Source organism: Chelonia mydas, chromosome 14, assembly GCF_015237465.2.
Source record: "Chelonia mydas isolate rCheMyd1 chromosome 14, rCheMyd1.pri.v2, whole genome shotgun sequence".
In the NCBI taxonomy this organism is placed as follows: Eukaryota; Metazoa; Chordata; order Testudines; family Cheloniidae; genus Chelonia; species Chelonia mydas.
The window spans coordinates 22,488,832-22,507,142 of record NC_051254.2 but is presented as its reverse complement, the minus strand read 5'-3'; the positions used below and the strand labels follow the sequence as shown (position 1 = coordinate 22,507,142).

At 41.0% G+C, this 18,311-nt stretch overlaps 1 protein-coding gene across 9 annotated transcripts in view; it reads right to left on the bottom strand.

Moving 5' to 3' along the window:
* The window catches only part of STX8 (syntaxin 8), a 175,017-nt gene that overhangs the window by 55,484 nt on the left and 101,222 nt on the right, over positions 1-18,311 (bottom strand). For 8 of the 9 annotated variants that reach the window (XR_006285648.1, XR_006285649.1, XR_005227493.2 and 5 more), the window contains exon 7: positions 4,215-4,316. Coding sequence is in view for 4 of the 9 variants with exons in the window: in XM_037913369.2 (XP_037769297.1) it covers positions 4,215-4,316 (102 nt within the window). In the remaining 5 variants the exon portion in view is untranslated. Of the gene's footprint in view, positions 1-3,471; positions 3,641-4,214; positions 4,317-18,311 lie in introns of all 9 variants that reach the window. The other variant, XR_005227494.2, reaches the window with a different exon arrangement.

Genomic DNA, 18,311 nt, shown 5'->3' with positions numbered 1-18,311 from the left:
CATTTAAAACCAGTTTTCTCTCAATACATAGACAAGACTAGCGCATAAATCCCACCACTTGATGGGAGACAAAGTCCATTAAGGAACCTGAAATTCTGTTCGCAGAAATAGGACAGCCACAGAAACATTGAGTGTGTGTGTGAACTTCATGTAAAGTTCTGACTGCATCAGGGATTCTCTGGTTTATTACTACATTGGCTGCTAACGTTCTTCGATAATACGAATATTGCTGATGCCGTGTCAAACACACTAATATATTATACTATGCTCTTAAATTATTCCTCTGCTGAAGTCAGAATCCTCTGCAAGGACAGTTGTCAGAAAAAGACATTATGATTTCAAATGAGGCACAACACACAGGAAGAGATAAGAGCTGGAATAACAAAGATACTGTTTTCATGCAAATATCTTAAGGATTAAAAAACCAGGGTGTGGGAGAGCCAGCCAGCCAGAGAGAAAGAGATCACAATTATTTTTTGTAAATCCAAAGTAACACTACTGAAAGCCAATGGGTTAGTCTGCATTTAAACCAACGTCACTGAGATCAGAATTGGGCCCCATACTTCTAAAACTGATTTGCAAAGTTACCTGTGAGGTGTCAGTTCTTTAGAAAAGCTCATGTTCATCTGCAAGCTTTTTCTGACTTTAAAGAGACACAGTGGGTGAAATAAGAGCTCTTCTTCAGCTCTAGGAAAAGTACTCAGAGCGTCACAGCTAAACACAAGGTTGAACGGATTGTTTAGTATGAGTACCTTTCCCAGACCCACAGAAGAGCTCTGTGAAGCTTGAAAGCTTGTCTCTCTCACCAACAGAAGTGGGTCCAATAAAAGATATTACCTCTCCCACCTTGCCTCTCTAATATCCTGGGACCGACATGGCTACAACACTGAAAACATTTTCTGACTTTAAATCTTTTTTGTGCTGGGCATGCTTGGCAGTAGGGGAGAATGATTGAGAAATGCTAACAGTAACATGTTAGAACTACAGTAGAACCTCAGAGTTACGAACACCAGAGTTACTGACCGGTCAACCACACACACCATTTGGAACCAGAAGTAACAATGAGGCAGCAGCAGCAGAGACCCCCCAAAACAAACAAACCCCTCCCACCCCCAATAAACTATAGAACTGTGTTAAATGTAAACTACTAAAAAAATAAAGGGAGAGTTTAAAAAAGGATTTGACAAGGCAAGGAAACGTGTTTTATTTAAATTAAGAACGTTAAAAAGCAACATTTTTCTTCTGCATAGTAAAGTTTCAAAGCTACATTAAGTCACTGTTCAGTTGTAAACTTTTGAAAGAAGCACGATAACATTTTGTTCCAAGTTACAAACATTCCAGAATTCCGAACAACCTCCATTCCCGAGGTGTTTGTAATTCTGAGGTTCTACTGTATGTACTGCCTAGCACAGTTATTACAAGATAACCGAATGATCAGACAGCCAAAGAGTAACTAGCTATTTGAGGCCAGTCTATTGTTTATGTATGCACAAATTGTTATGCAAACACAGGAAGACCCACTGGGGTAGATTCAAAAGGGCAGTATTGCAGTAGGCAGACCTCCTCACCCAAAGAATTTTTTTCCCAATGCGGACAGGGTAAGAGGGTAGTCTGTGGATCCTCCTAATTTCCCTGTTTTACAGCTTCATACTCTCAAAACCTGTATCACAGTCACTACCTTAAATTGTTGGGGAGGGATTAATTATCTTGCAACATTGTCTGGATACTATATTTATATTAAGAAACTTTCAGAAAGGGGGAAAATATATCTAAGAGCTGAGAAATTATTAGACACACTAGATATTGTTTGATAGCATTCCATAAGCAGTCATTTTCACTATTTCCCCTGAATTGTCATTTAACTTGGCAGTTTCCCACGGTTATACAGAACATTGATTTTCAAGCTTTTTTCATTTGTGGACCACTAACAAATTTCAAATGGAGGTGTGAATCCATTTGGAAATCTTAGACATAATCTGCAGACCCCGGGTTGAAAACCACTGGTATAGAAAATAAATGTAAAACCACAGAAATTGGCAGGATTCAGGAGCAAATATATCAGATACTACTTTAAGTTGAATTTTGTTTAGCCTGCCTAGACTTTGACTTTCAAACATTCAAACTTTCAAACAAAAATAAAAATGTCAGTCATATCTATGATTCTTTCCACAGCTGATAATTTTTGGGTTAGGTGGACAAGTATTCCCTTGCCAAACTAATCTGTAGTTGGCATCTGAGCTTCACTTAAACAGATTAAAAACAAGCAGTTCAATTTAATTCACAGATTCATACATTTAAAGCCAGAAGAGACCATTATGATCATCCAGCTTAACCACTTTCATAACACAGGCCATACAAATGCATCAAGTGATTTCTGTATCAAACCGATAACTTCTGACTGAGCTAGAGCGTAATATCTCATAGAAAAAAACATCCAACAAAACTCATCACATCCTTAGGTCAATTGTTCCAATGGTAATTACCCTCTATTAAAAATTATGCCTTAATCTGATCTAAGTTTGTACAGCCAGTGGATTTTTGCCTGCTAGATTAAAGAACCTTCTATCAACAAAAAACATCTTTTCTTCATATAGGCACTTATTGACTAATCAAGTGTCCTCCTAGCCCTCTTCTCACTATTAAGCCACATAAATTGAACTCTTTTTGTGTCTCACTATAAGGTAGGAAAAAAACCAAGGAGTACTTATGGCACCTTAAAGACTAACACATTTATTTGGGCATAAGCTTTCGTGAGCTACAGCTCACTTCATCGGATGCATGCAGTGGAAAATACAGTAGGAAGATATATATATACACACAGAGAACATGAAAAAATGGGTGTTGCCATACCAACTGTAACGAGACAAATTAATTAAGATGGGCTATTATCAGCAGGAGAAGAAAAACTTTACGCAAAGTAAAAACTATTTCCCCATGCTAATTTTCCCCCCCTACTCACACCTTCTCACTCCCCCCTACTCACACCTTCTCACCTTCCCCCCTACTCACACCTTGTCCACTGTTTGAAATGGGCCATCCTGATTATCACTACATAGGTTTTTTTTTTTTTCTCCTGCTGATAATAGCCCACCTTAATTAATTGGTCTCGTTACAGTTGGTATGGCAACACCCATTTTTTCATGTTCTCATATACATACATATATATATCTTCCTACTGTATTTCCCACTCCATGCAACTGATAAGTGGGTTTTAGCCCACGAAAGCTTATTCCCAAATAAATTTGTTAGTCTCTAAGGTGTCACAAGTACGCCTCGTTTTTTTTTGCTGATACAGACTAACACGGCTATCACTCTGAAACCTGTCACTACAAGGTAGGTTTTCTAGAGCTCAAAATCATTCTCGTACTTCTTTTCTGAACTCTCTCTAGGTTATCAACACCCTTTTGGAAGTTGTGGACAACAAAAATGAACACAGTAATCCAGTAATGGTCTTTAACAATGTCATATTACCACTTCTATTTGACGTTCATCCAAGGATCACACTTGTTCTCAGCCACCGCATGACACTGAAAGCTCATGTTCAGTTCATTTTCTGCCACGACCTCCATGTCCTTTTCTCAGTTACAGCTTTCCAAAATACAGTCTCCCATCCGACTAATATGACGTAGATTCTTGGTTCCTAGACGCACAGCCTTGCATTTAGTGGTATTAAAATACATGTTCAAGTGAGGCTCCCAGTTTATGATGCGATCCAGATCGCTGTGTAGAACTGACCGGTCATTAGTTACCACTCCCTAATTTGGTGTAAACTGAAAACTTCTCCAGCAATGATTTTATGTTTTGCAGAGCAATGATAAAGATACTGAATAGCACCAGATCAACAAATAATCCCTGTGGGACCCCACTAGAAATATCCCCTCCCAGCACTGAATGATGATTTGCCATTTACAGTTACTTTTTGAGATCAGTTATCCAATTTTCAATCAATTTAAAGTGTACTGCATTGATTTTGTATAGTGCTATTTTATAACCAGAAAATTATGTGGTAATTAGTCAGATACTTTAAGGGAGCCTAATTTATATTATATCAACACTGTTACCTTTGTCAGCCACGTTTTAAATCTCATCAATTAACAATATCAAGAATTTTCTTGAGAGGGAAACCATAGCACATACAACTTTCTTGGCACCAGGGATAAATTTGTTCCTGTGAATTTAATATGAGTATAGAAGTAACACAAGCCATTTCCTACCACAGGAAGTTGACTTTTTGTCCACCATCTTCACATGCCGGGTTTGACTGCGCAGTTTGTCATCCGTATTTGCTACCAAATTGGTGAGGTCATCGATGATCTCTGGGGAAAAGGAGCAGCAAAACACAACAATTAATATCTGATGTTCTCTTGCATCACTTCCAAACAAACTAAATGTATACCCCCAAATCAAAAACAACAGCAAGAGGACCAGAAACATGGCCCCATCATTAAACAGCAGACTAAAGGCGGTGGTTTGCGTAAAAAGTCATAATTTAGGAAATTGGGAGTCAAATTCTACTGAGGAACGTAGAAAGGAACACAAACCCTGGCAAGACAAGTGTACAAATATGATTAGGCAGGGCAAAATAGAATTTGAAGAGCAACTAGCAAAACACACAAACTACACAGCAAAAATATTTTCAAGTATACCAGAAGCAAGAAGCCTGCCAAACACTCAGTGGGGCCACTGGACAATCAGGGTGCTAAAGGAGCACTCAAGGAAGACAAGGCTATTGCAGAAAGGCCAAATGCACACTTTACGGCAGAGGATGTGAGGCAGATTCCCACAATGGAGCCATTCTTTTTTGGGTGATGAATTTGAGGAACTATCCCTGACTGAGGTGTCCACGGAGGAGGTATTGGAACTAGTTGATTAATTAAACAGTGATAAGTCACCAATACCAAATGGGATTCACCCAAGAATTCTGAAGGAACTTAGATATGAGAGTGCAGAACTACTAACTGTGGTATGTAATCTGTTGCTTAAAGTAGCCTCTGTACCAGATGACTGGAGGATAGCTAATGTGACCCCAATTTTTAAAAAGGCTCCAAAGGTGTTCTGGCATTACAGGCTAGTAAGCCTAATTTCAGTACCAGGCAAATTGGTTGAAACTAAAAAGAACAGAATCATGCATCCGATGAAGTGAGCTGTAGCTCACGAAAGCTTATGCTCAAATAAATTGGTTAGTCTCTAAGGTGCCACAAGTCCTCCTTTTCTTTTTGCGAATACAGACTAACACAGCTGTTACTCTGAAACCTATCATACATACAGATGACTATGATATCTTGGGAAAGACAACACAGCTTTTGCGATATAAATCATGCCTGACCAATCTATTAGAATTCTTTGAGGGTGTCAAAACAACATGTTGACAAGGGTGATCCACTTAATACAGTGTACTTGAACTTTCAGAAAGCTTTAACAAAGTGCCACACCAAAGGCTCTTAAGCAAAGTAAGCAGTCATGGGATAAGAGGGAAGGTCCTCTCATGGACCAGTAACTGGTTAAAAGAGAGGAAACAAAGGGTAAGAATAATAAATGGTCTGTTTTCACAATGGAGAGAGGTAAATAATGGGGTCCCCCAGGGGTTTGTATTGGGATCTGTGCTGTTCAACATATTCACAAATGATCTAGAAAAGGGATAAACAGTGAGGTAGCAATGTTTGCAGACAATACTAAATTACTCAAGATAGTTAAGTCCAAAGCTCTTTGTGAAGAGTTGCAAAGGGATTTCAGAAAACTGGGTGACTGGGCAACAAAATGGCAGATGAAATTCAATGTTGACATGTGCAAAGTAATGCACATAGGAAAACATAATCTCAACTGTATACACAAAATGATGGGGTCTAAATTAGCTGTTACCATTCAAAGAAATCTCGGAGTCATCACAGAGTTCTCAGAAAACATCTGCTCAATGTACAGCAGCAGTTGAAAAGCAAAGAGAATGTTAGGAACCATTAGGAAAAGGATAGATAATAAGACAGAAAATATCAGAATGCCACTATATAAACCCAAGGTATGCCCTCAACTTGAACACTGCATGCCATTCTGGTTGTCCCACCTCAAAAAAAGATATATTAGAATTGGAAAAGGTAGAGAGAAGGGCAACAAAAATGATTAGGGGATGGAACAGCCTCCACATGAGGAGAGATTAAAAAGACTGGTACTGTACAGATTAGAAAAGAGACAACTGAGAGGGATATGATAGGGGTCTATAAAATCACAAATGGTGTGGAGAAAGTGAATAAGGAAACGTTATTTATCCCTTCACATAAAAGTACCAAGGGTCACACAATGAAATTAAATAGCCAGGAGGTTTAAAAACAAACATAAGTACGTATTTCTTCACGCAATGCACAGTCAACCTGTGGAACTCGTTGCCAGGGGATGTTGTGAAGGCCAAAAGTATTAATGGTTCAAAAAAGAATTAGATAATTTCATAGAGGATAGGTTCATCAATGGCCATTAGCCAAAATCGTCAGGGATGTAACTTCATGCTCTGGGTGTCCCTAAACCTCTGACTGCCAGAAGCTGGGACTGGACAACAGGGGATGGATCATTCGATAAATTGCCCTGTTCTATTTAATTTCCTCTGAAGCATCTGGCTCTGCCCAGTCAGAAGACAGGATATTAGACTACATGGACCACTGGTCTGACCCAGCTTGGCTGTTCCTATATATTCTTATGTAAGAGGCTCACAATTGCAATTTCTGTAAATGTTTCTGCAAGCACTAGTTCCATTGCAGCGATTGCAGCAGGACAAAATTAAAGTTTCACATTGTTTCAATACAGTGCAATGTACAAATGGCAATTCCACTTATAGCCAAGCTGTTTGGTGGTGGAAGAAACAAAACAAAAACAACACACTGATTAACTGGAAGAGGGCTCTCCTGCACATACTTTTTAACAGAGGGACAACGAAATTCCAGGCCAAGCCTTGCCCATTCCCATGCACTCATTGGATGTATCCTTGTCTTAAAAACCAAACTATGTGAAAAGCCTGGGTTGAGATTTCCAAAAGAGGGTGCCAAAACTTACACACACCCAATTTTGAAGATCTAGGCATACGGTACAAAGCTATTCTCACAGACTTAAAGAAGACCACTTTGCCATTTAAAATTTCCTCAGAATTCATCCTGCCAACTAGAAATAGAATTCAGATCACTTTCTTAATGGTCAGCACCTCTAGATTTTGTTTAGAAATGTACACACATTACTTATTTCTGGATGTGTGAATCCTCTACATTTCAACTGATTTCCACCATGCAGTTAGGAATGAGTTTCATGTGACAAATGAATGAAATCAAGGAGCACAAATTAGCAGAGGGACAGCAGCCAGAAACTGCATAAGGTTTCAGCACATCTTCCTCTGATTACACTTCTCGCACTTTCCCTGCTATTGATCAAGGTCTTAATAAATTCAATTCAGTATCTTTTCATATAAGTTCTGGGCTCACTGGAGTGCCAACTGGCAGGTGGTGACTTATGAAGTCATTTGTGCACAAAAGGATCCTAGTATTGCATTTCTCAGTTACAGCGCTAATGAAACTTCAAGACTTAATTGACTTAGAAAAAAAAGACAAAAGAAAGAAGAGCACAATTGAATTATGTTACATCTGTGATACTGAAATATGTTAATATCCTGCTAATTTTTTAATGCATATAATACCCTGTTTACACGCTGACTGAGGGTTAAACAGCGCAATTACCAAATGCAGTGTGAGACCTTTATTGCTTTGACTGTATTATGGTAAGCTATTTTAAACCAGAGATTTCCCAAGTTCCTCTCTGCTCTGTACACAAGTGGTGACACACAAATAACCCAAGACTTCTAATGAACATGAACAAGACTTTTTGGGTGTGTAAGGAATGCAGAATTAAGCACAGTTGACACCGTTAATGTCATTACTTGTTCTTATGACTTCTAGAAAACAGTATTTTATATGTCTAGAACCAGACACAAGCTTTCCACTGATGTATGAAAAAAATAAAACTTGGGCAACAAATTATTCTCTAGCATTTGCTGCAAGAAAATAAACTTTCCTTATGCATATTTCCACTATATCTATTTTTTTCCTCCATCCCAAGTAGCAATTGTGGATGGAAACAAAGAAATTAAATCTGTGCCTGACCATGTCAGTGGATTACATGGAGGAAAAAAAAAAAAAAATCAAGATTTTAGTTCACTTCATGATCTTCTCCTTCGTACATAGCTGACTGAGTAGCTATGAAGTAACAGGGGGAGCTTTCCATAAGCACAAGTAGCAGGGAGGTACTTGGCTCTCATGGGAAGTCAATAGGAGTTAAGGATGCTACTGCCCTTTTTTTTTTTCTTTTTTTTTTTTAATTTAGAAGGCTTCCCCCATAGTCATTTTTAGCACAAAAATGCATAGCATCAGGGCCAAGTCATCTCTAGGTGACAAGGAACTGGAATTGAAAAGAATCCTGTACTACTTTTCAATCTTAAAATATTACATCTGTATTCCTTTCCCTCTATTAAACTAGTTAATGTTGATATTAACGGAGCTCTATGCCAGGCATTAGCTACTTCTGCCTTTCTTCACATTTCTCCCCATTCTCTGTTTGTTCTCCTCATCTAGACTGCTCATTACTCCAATGCCAAAGTAGCATTTTTATACAAACCAACAGGAATATTGTATATTTACCTGGGACAGAATGAAACAACAACAGTAGAACTTCAGAGTTACAAACACCTCAGGAATGGAGGTTGTTCGTAACTCTGAAATGTTTGTAACTCTGAATAAAACATTATGGTTGTTCTTTCAAAAGTTTACAACTGAACAGTGACTTAATACAGCTTTGAAACCTTACTATACAGAAGAAAAATGCTGCTTTTAACCATCTCAATGTCTTACCTCGTCAAATCCTCTCAAAAACTTTTTTTTTTTTTTAGTGTTTACATTTAACACAGTACCGTACTTCATTTGGGTTTTTTTGGTCTCTCCTGCTGCCTGATTGTGTACTTTCCGTTCCAAATGAGATGTGTCGTTGACTGGCCAGTTCGTAACTCTGAGGTTCTACCGTATTTACATTTGGTATGAGTAAGGCTGTTTGTCTGTCACGGAGGTCACAGAATTCACTGATTCCGTGACTTTCCATGACTTCTGCAGCAGCTGGTGCGGCTGGCTCTAGGGCTGCCTGAGCAGATCAGGCTGCCTCTGGGCCAGCAGCACCAGCTGCTGTTGAGGCAGTATGGGTGTGGGAGGGGTCTCAGGGCTGGAGCAGGAGATGCAGGGTGGTGCTTACCTTGGGGAGCTCCCCGGAAGTGGCCGGCATGTCCCTGCAGCTCCTAGGCAGAGGGGGCAGGGGGTCTGCGTGCTGTGTGCGCTCCCAGGTGCCGCCCCCAGAGAGCCCACTGGCCACAGTTCCTGGCCAATGGGAGCTGCGGAGCCAGAGCTTGTGGTGGGGGCAGCACAGGGAGCCCCCTGGCCTTCCCTCCCCCTAGGAGTGTAGGGACACATGGATCCAGGTAGCGAGCCTGCCAGCCCCTCCAGCTCCCCATCCCCCAGCACCAGCGGGGTCCCGGACGGCACACGCCCCCCCCGCCCCCCCAAATACCAGCAGGGATCCCGGGCTGCACACCGCTGTGCCCTCCGCCCAGCACCAGCAGACGTCCCAGGCGACCCCTCCGAGCACCTGCAGCGACCCTGGCCCACACTCCCCAGCACCCACAGCGACCCGGCCCAAGTTTTATTCAAGGGGTCTATAGTACAAGTCATGGACTGTGAATTTTTGTTTACTGCCTATGACCTGTCCATGACTTTTACTAAAAATACCCGTAACTAAAACGTAGCCTTATCTAGGAGTGATTTTTACACTGGTGAAGATCTTGCTGTTTGTTCATCTTAAACTATTTTCCCAACCACCACTTATTCAGACACAAGGTTTGAATCACGGGTTTAGCTCAGGATGTTAATTCCCTTTCCTTCTTCCCCCTCCTCAAGCCTAAAGGCTGCAATGACAGAACTTTTGGAAAGCTGCATCTGTTTTGTGTGATGGGGCACACAGGAAGCCAGCACAATGCTGCATGCATTGCAGAGGAGAGTTTTCTCATGTTTGCCTCTAAATTTAAAAAAAAAAAAAAGCGTGCTGAAAGTTCCCTTCACAATTCAGTTTCCCATCGTTGTCAAGGACAAAATGATAAGCACGCTTGGGAAATAAGATACTTTCCTTTGCCAACACCGAGCAGATCCTCCTTGAAAAACATCCTGGCGAACAAGCTGCAGCTAAATGAGGAGAAACAAATGCAACCAGGAGTGGTTTTTGTCTGAAAGCTCAAGGTATTATGCTTGTATCCTTTCTAAATCCTTCTCGTCCCACACTACCTGAATCAGGATATTAGCAATGACTCATGTCCCCATAAAAATAAATGAGAGAGAGAGAGAGAGAGAGAGAGAGAGAGAGAGAGAGAGAGAGAGAGAGAGAGAGAGAGAGAGATATTTTTGTTCCAAAGAGCTGGACTGCATCTAGTTTGGGTGAAACGTTTTGAACTCCCAAAGATTTTCTGTCACCGTTTGCTTTAAATATAAATGGAATCAGCTCAGCTGAGCCAATTTCATTGCAATTCCTGTACAACACCACACAAGTGTCCTAATCTTCTAGTACAATATACATTTTTAACAAAGATAATGAGCTCCACGAAGTTCCTGGCAAAACTTAATACCCATAAGTGCTAAGGACTAAGTGAGGTCTCCCTTGTACAGGTGTGCTGCGACAGAAGGGGGCAAAGACAGCAGAAATAGCCCCCTCCCAAATCACTTGCTCAGGAGGCCAAGCATAATCTGGCCCACAAGGCTGTGATGTAAAGGGCAGCAGGAGAAACCAACATGCTTGGCAGACCTAGCCACCCCAGCAGAGGGCAAATTCTGGGAACAGGAAGGAAGTCTGTGTCCCTACACATACTCTGATGACTGTACTTGGAGAGTGTGGGTTATACCTCTTGAAGCAGGTGTAGCAAGCAGTGCCACTCCCCCAGAACCCCACAGCCTTTTAAAGGAATAAAACCTGTAAGCACCACTGCTTGGGCAATGCACCTCCTCCATCTCCACTGTCCCAGTTCAGTTCAGACTCCTAAGAGCGCTTGACCATCATGTATATTAAGAGAAATTGCTGAACAGAATAAAGTATGATTTGACTACAATGTATATTTACTTTAGAAGGTGGATTTTTAAACTCTGTTTTACTGCTACAATATCTATATATTTCTAGGTAGCAGGAGGCGGCTGTAGGAAAGAGACTACTGGCAGGAATCAGATTATCCACCAAGGGTGCCGAGGGAGAAGAATCCATGGCACCCTTCTGCCCAGCATAACATTTATCTTTTCAATGCAAGTTTCTCCCCACCACCACTCTTTTACAGTGCAGGAACACAGATAAATAGGCAGAGATTGATAGACAACCAAAGGAATGAAAGCTTCCTATTTTCCTACACAGCAGAATGGGAAAGCAAGCTGAACACTGAAAGGTTGCCATTGACCTCATGAAGGACGTTGCTGTAACACTGCACTGCAAACCACACTTAAAGATGCCCCACTAACTGCCAACTCGCCCAAATTAGTTGAGATTTTTCTTTCAGGAAAGGAGGATCACAGAACAGAAGATAAAATGTGCTGTAAACACTTAAAGTGTTTCAGTAATCCAGGCACAGCTGAAGTGGGAGAAGTTTGGGGGCTTATTACAACACAAAATATGCATTAAATCAGTTAGAAATTAGGTTGCATTGTACCATTTATATCAATGTGAACTTCTGCTTAAAAACTGATGATGTGATCTGGCCTTCCAAGCAGGTTGACCGGCCTTTAATAAAACCGGACCCCTCCCTTAAAAATGCACACACACATTCCCTTGATATATTCAAAGTGATCAACTACCAAACCAAGAACTGCAGCCATTTTGAAGCCCCAGATTGCTGGGCGACCCAGGTAACTACGCAGGTTTCTGGAGGAAGAACTGTGGAGATAGCTAACTGTGAAACTCCATAGCATACGAACACCTATCACCAACCAGCCTCTGATCCCTTTTTTGGAAGGTGGCAGCAGAGAAATGTGGACTCCTAAAGACTCAGATTTCTGGAAATTTTGAAAACGTTTCTGACGACAAACTCTGAAAATCTGGGCTGTAAATTGTAGTGGCAGGTTTTATTCAGAGATCTAGGTTCTCATCTCACAGTGTCACAATGCTTTCTGAGCGCTTTACCTATTTACCAAGGTGAACACAAGATGGTCTCTGTATGGGACAATTGCCACAAAAGTTCCTTCTTTGTGTATGACTTTTGCTCTTCAGATTGTCAATTCCATTGCTCTAGTGGTCATGTATCTCATGATTATGAAGATTACAACAGGTTGGGATTAATTCAGGTTACCGTCAAGTAACATGAATTAATCCTGGGTAGGTGTTTGTAAATAAGGGCCAAAACTCTGAACAACTCTTAAGACCAAAGAAAAGACAGTGAGGAGGGTAGACAAGGGTGGGAAGAGGATGAGTTCTTGGTGGTCTGTGTGGATAAGTAGGCAGATTGCTGTGTTCTGAATTGCCTGACACTTTTTTATTTTAAAGCAAGGTCAATGTTTCATCCCTAGGCATACTGCATTTTGTGGCACTGCAAGAAAGCCAGGCTCCACTATTGGTCACTCATTCCCAAACCAGCAGAGGAGGGAGAAAGTACAGAACCAGCTCCTGGAGGATGGGGAAGGACATCCATGTACTGATAAAAAGCAGCCTTCATGGGAAAGTAAAGTAAAGTGACTTGACAGCCTCAAAATGAGCTCCATCTACTATTGCCCAGCCAGACAGAGGTATTTAAGGGAGGACAGTGTATAACGGAACCATTTTTAAAAAAAAAAATAGGAAGGAAAATGTGTTTAGGTTTTATTTCAGTTTAGCCCAAGATACCTTGCTGAAGCCATAAGGCACCATACATACATACATACTTTTTTTAAAACTGAAAAAACATTTTTAAAGAAGTATTACACTTTTAATCCATCACTGCACCATCCATCTGGGCCTAATTATTAGAACTTAACTGCATTTGATGAACCAGAAGGATTAAAAAGGTAGCTCTTTGTCATGCTACATCAGTCATGGCAAATTCAAAGCAATATTGATGGCTGCAGTGAACTTGTAAAGGATCAATCACCTATCTACCATATAAACGGTGCATATTCCTTTTCAAAGTCTTATTCTCAAAAATGGAAACACTGGCCTTAGTAGCAACTGTTAAATACTTTCTACTTAGTATTACCCAAGAAACCCATCAAAGAAGATCTTGACCTCCCTCCATCAATTGAAGATGTTACGAAAGCCATCAAACAACTGAACTCTGGCAAGGCGTCTGGAAAGGACAGAATTCCAGCAGAACTGTACAAAGCAGCAGGCCCAAAGACTATCGAGGTGTTTCACTACATCTTCAGTAGTATTTGGGAAGAAGACGAAATGCGACAAGACTTTAAAGACGCTATTATTATTGTATCACTGTTTAAAAACAAAGGCAGCAAAAACTACAGAGGCATTTCTCTCCTCTGTACAACAGGGAAAATACTAGTTTGCATTCTACTGAACAGACTCATTGTGAACATATCTGAGAATCTATCTGAAGCGCAATGTGGTTTCAGATGAGGTTTCAGTACTACAGACAGGATTTTTGTGGTAAGGCAAGTCCAGGAAAAATGTTTAGAGCAGAACATGGACCTGTATGCAGTTTTCATCTACTTGACCAAAGGCTTTGATAAGGTCAACAGAGGGTCTATGGGTTATTTTACATAAATTGGCTATCCAAGAAGGTTCATACAAATCATCCATGACCACACTGGAGAGAGATCTTCTCAAAGCAGTTTTTACAGATGACTGCACCCTGATGGCCCATAGACATGACATAACCTTCAGGTCATCATTGATAGATTTTCTGAAGCATCCCAGCTCTTTGTCCTTACCACCAGTCTCGACAAGACAGAAGTCTTAGTCCAACCAGCACCTCATTCCAATGCCCCAGCCATCTCCATCAAAGGCACACTACTGAAAAATGTGGACCAGTTCAAGTATTTGGGCTGTACCATCTCTAGTGACTTCCCTTGATAAGGAAATTGCCTTCAGAATCAGTAAAGCCCTTGGCCGACTTCAAATAAAAGTCTTTAACCAATATAACATTCGTCTCTCCACCAAATTGAAGATCTACAGTGCAGTGGTCCTAACCTCTCTCCTTTATGGTTCTGAGAAATAGACTCTTTATAGATGGCACATTAAACAGTTTGAGCAATTTTGCACGCCCTCCCTAAGGTCCTTGAGAAAGGAAACACAGCCAGCACTGAGGAAATGTTACTGAGCGCACAACATAGGTAGACCAGACATGTCATCAGAATGGAAGACCACCGCCCCCCAAAACAAATGGGAGGAGCTGAGGCAGGGCAAAAGAAAGAAGGATCTGTGACATTACGCCCCATATTCTTCATAAAATATTGTTATGCTACGAATAGGGCAAAACAGAGGTGTTTTGTGCAAGATGGGTCATGTGAGGTATCATTGGAAAGGTTATGATTTATTGAATGTGATTATCCAATTTGTATGTATCATTTCTGTATCTGAAGTTAGTTGTAATTGTTACATAGTCAATATTCCTATGTGTGTACTTGGGGAACATCCACCAGACAGTATGCCATCAGCCTGGATGGACCATTAGGAAGGACAATAGGACTTTGAAGATACTAATCTCCCTCCTTCCTGAGAAGTTTCCTGGGATGCTGCTTTGACACTGCAGGGCCATGTGATCATGTCACCTGTTACAGGATACCATCTTGAAATGCTGGTACTTTTCCACAGGAAGGAGGTGGGGGTCAAATTAGGAAACAAAGCATTCCCACAATATGCAAATCGTGTTTAAGGCTGGGGGGTGAGTTAATCTTGGCTCTTCTCCACATTCTCCCCGTCCAAGAAGGAAGACTGATGAAAACACCTGAAAAAACAAAGGAATTGATCTGGGGGAGGCAGGGGCTGAGCCCAGGCAAGAAAGGTCAGCCTGTAAAAGGAATCCCTGAAGATTTAAGCTGCAAGTGATGCAGTTTACCTTCAAGAAACTCTGCAATCTGCTTGAAACAACATTTAGGGTGAGAAATTATTATTTGTAGCCAGTATTCCTATTAAGCTTAGTTTGCATGTTTTGTTTTATTTGCTCGGTGATCTGCTTTGATCTGTTTGCTATCCCTTATAATCACTTAAAATGTACTTATTTAAGTTAATAAACTTGGTTTTTGTTTATTCCAAAAGCCAGCTTGTGCAATTTATAATGGGGGGAGGGGGAAGCTGTGCATATATTCCTCCACATTGAGGGAGGGAGCGAATTCCATGAGCATACACTGCATAGATCTCTATACAGCATAAGACAATATAATTTTGGGTTTACACTCCAGAGGGTGTGAGCGCCAGAATGCTGGGCAATTTCCTGAGCGGAGTCCTCTCAGAGAAAGCTGATTGCAGACACTGTATGATTCTACAGCTGGGTGTGTCCCTACCTGTGTGTGCACTCTGGAAGAGGGGTTGAGAGCCTGTCAGAGCGACACAGAATAAGGGGAACCCAGGCTGGTGGGACAGAAGAACTCAGCAGGATCCCAGCACATCAGGTAGCACCCCGGAATGGGGGTTCGACCCATCACAGGGTCATCCATATAAGTACTTCAAAGATAACTTGAAGAGCAGTCTCCAGTGGGCTGGCATCAAACTCAAAGAACTCAAGCAAACAGTTCAAAACAGGACTCACTGGCGGTCTCTGACAAGATTAGCATGCAACAGGGTTCGAGCGGGATAGATGAAATTGTCTCCAGGCTGCCTGGGAAAGGCGTCACAGATCTGCATCATCAAACATCACAGATATCGACTACCCATGCCCTCAGTATGGCTGACTCCATGCATCTGGGTTTGGACTTCTGAGTTATATGCACAGACATAGAGGAGAATTGCAACAATATTATTGTCATTGTCAGTGATGGATTATTATTACTACTACAACAAATTTTTAGTCACCAGGCTTCAGAATCCTGAAACTTCACATTAATGGTGCAGAAATAAGATCTTTAAAATCATCATTGCTGTGTATTTACTCTGTCTTTGAATTAAATATTTGCAGTGTGACAGAGTAGCGTCATAGACTACTCACTCTCTGAATTTTGGTTTCCATTCAAGCATGTGCAATTATGGCTAAAATTATTCAAATGAAATTGACCACCATGGAAAAATACCTTCTGAAATTAGTACAGTGGAATAACAGCCTGGCAGTGGAAAGAGGGTGGTGGGGGGAGTATTTACACAATTTAAAATGAGTAAAAATGAAATCTAGATCAGGTCTGTCAACAGCTAGGAATCTATAGAACTATGCTAAAGACCACCGGAGAAGGCAGGGAATAAAAATGGTGCTGAGCTGAATTTAACAAAAGTTACAATATTCTTTTCAGATAAACTATTAAAGACTCTGTATCTCTTTTTGCTTAAAGATTTTGCTTTTGTAGAAAACTACAGTGAAATCAAAAAAAAAAACCCAACTTTCTCTGGTTTACTTAAATTCAGAAACACATTCAAGCCTTCTCTAAAAAAGAGTCGTTCTCATTCTCTCCAGCCGTGGCATGGATAATTTCAGCGCTTCCCCTGGGATGGACATACCACACGTTAGCACAGCCATAAGTCATTTCCAAAGGAAATGGATATGCACAGTACTACATCTGGTCACTTGCATCCAGGATCTGGGGGAGACACAAAGGCAAACCCTGAACTGAACCCAGACCAGGTATTAGGAGAGACTGTTGCATGTAATAAGATTTAAAAACAAACAAACAAAACCCTGCAATTTTTAGACGCTCTATTTCCATAAGGTCACCTGTCCCACAGTGACTGTTTAACATGAAAAAACACGGGTCCATACACCATGACCACCACCCTCATCTACAAATTCCCCACTTGCTCCCCATCATTTGTGTCTCCACCAAGCCCCTCTGTGATTTCCAATATCCATGATTTCTCAGCCCCCTCATCATGGTCCCTTCTCCCTCTCCCCGTAGACTCCTTCGCCAATTCATTCTACAGCTGGTTGAATATTTTCTGATGGAATAGTCGTCCACTGGAAAATACTGTGTGACAAATAGTATCAACTAGCTCTTGTATAACTATCAATCAGAAGATCTGAAAGTGCTTTACAAAGCAGGTCACTATTATCCCCCATTTCACATATGGGGAAACTGAGGCATGGAGAGGTGAAGTGACTGGTCCAAGGTCATCCTGCAAACTAGTGGCAGAGCTGGGTATAGAATCCAAGTCTCTCAAATCCCAGTTCAGTTGCCATACTGCAGGTTTCATGGGAATGGATCACTTTTGTCACATTTTCTGCAGGGTTTTTTTCTTATCAGGCCCAAACATTTCATGTCAACTTTATCATTGTGTTTCCCCTTATTATTATTATATATTATATATATAACAAATATATGGTCAAAACATTAAAGTTGAAATTAAATGTTTCACGAGGTCGAATCTAAATCTCTCAGTATATTTCATTGAGCGAAAAGTTCTGAGATTGACTTTTCCTCCTGATTTTGAATGAAATTTCTAAACCTCAGAATTTCCGGCAGGACAGAAATGACATTCTTCAGACTGCTCCAATTCACTCTCCAGAACCCTCAACTCCTTTTCTTGGTCTCTGTTTGATAATAAAGTCAGTCCCACCAATCCTCACTCTAACTCACTTTCTCCATTTAGCTCCTGGGGTGCTGAACAACTCTAGATCAGTGGTTTTCAACCTTGTTTTCAAGTGCAGACCCCTAAAAAATTTCGACTGGACTGTGGACCCCTTTAGAAATCTTAGACATGGGCTACAGGCTCCCAGAGGTCCATGGACCATGGATTGAAAACCGTTGTTCTAGATCATGCAAATCTCATTACAGACATGAAATTTACCTATTAACATCGTACTGATTCCTAGAAGGACTAACAGCAATAACCTATGCCAGTAGTCAAAATGCAACATATCAGCATAAATGCCATACACTTTAATCAAGAAGTGAGAGTCGCGGATATTACAGATCCCAGCACGCAATGCTTCAGTTTGGTCCAAGTGGGGGGTCATTGCAGGCAGCAGCTGCCTATTGCTAATGAAAGAAGCTGCAATCCGCTTTATTTTATGCAACTTCAGTGGAACCCTCTGGCTCCTGGAAAGTTGCCACTGCAGTCCTCGGTTGGGCAAAGTCTGGGCAACTATGACATATGTTAGCCAAATAAATGCAGCCTATGAGGCACATATCAGGTGCTTAGGACACTACTGGGTG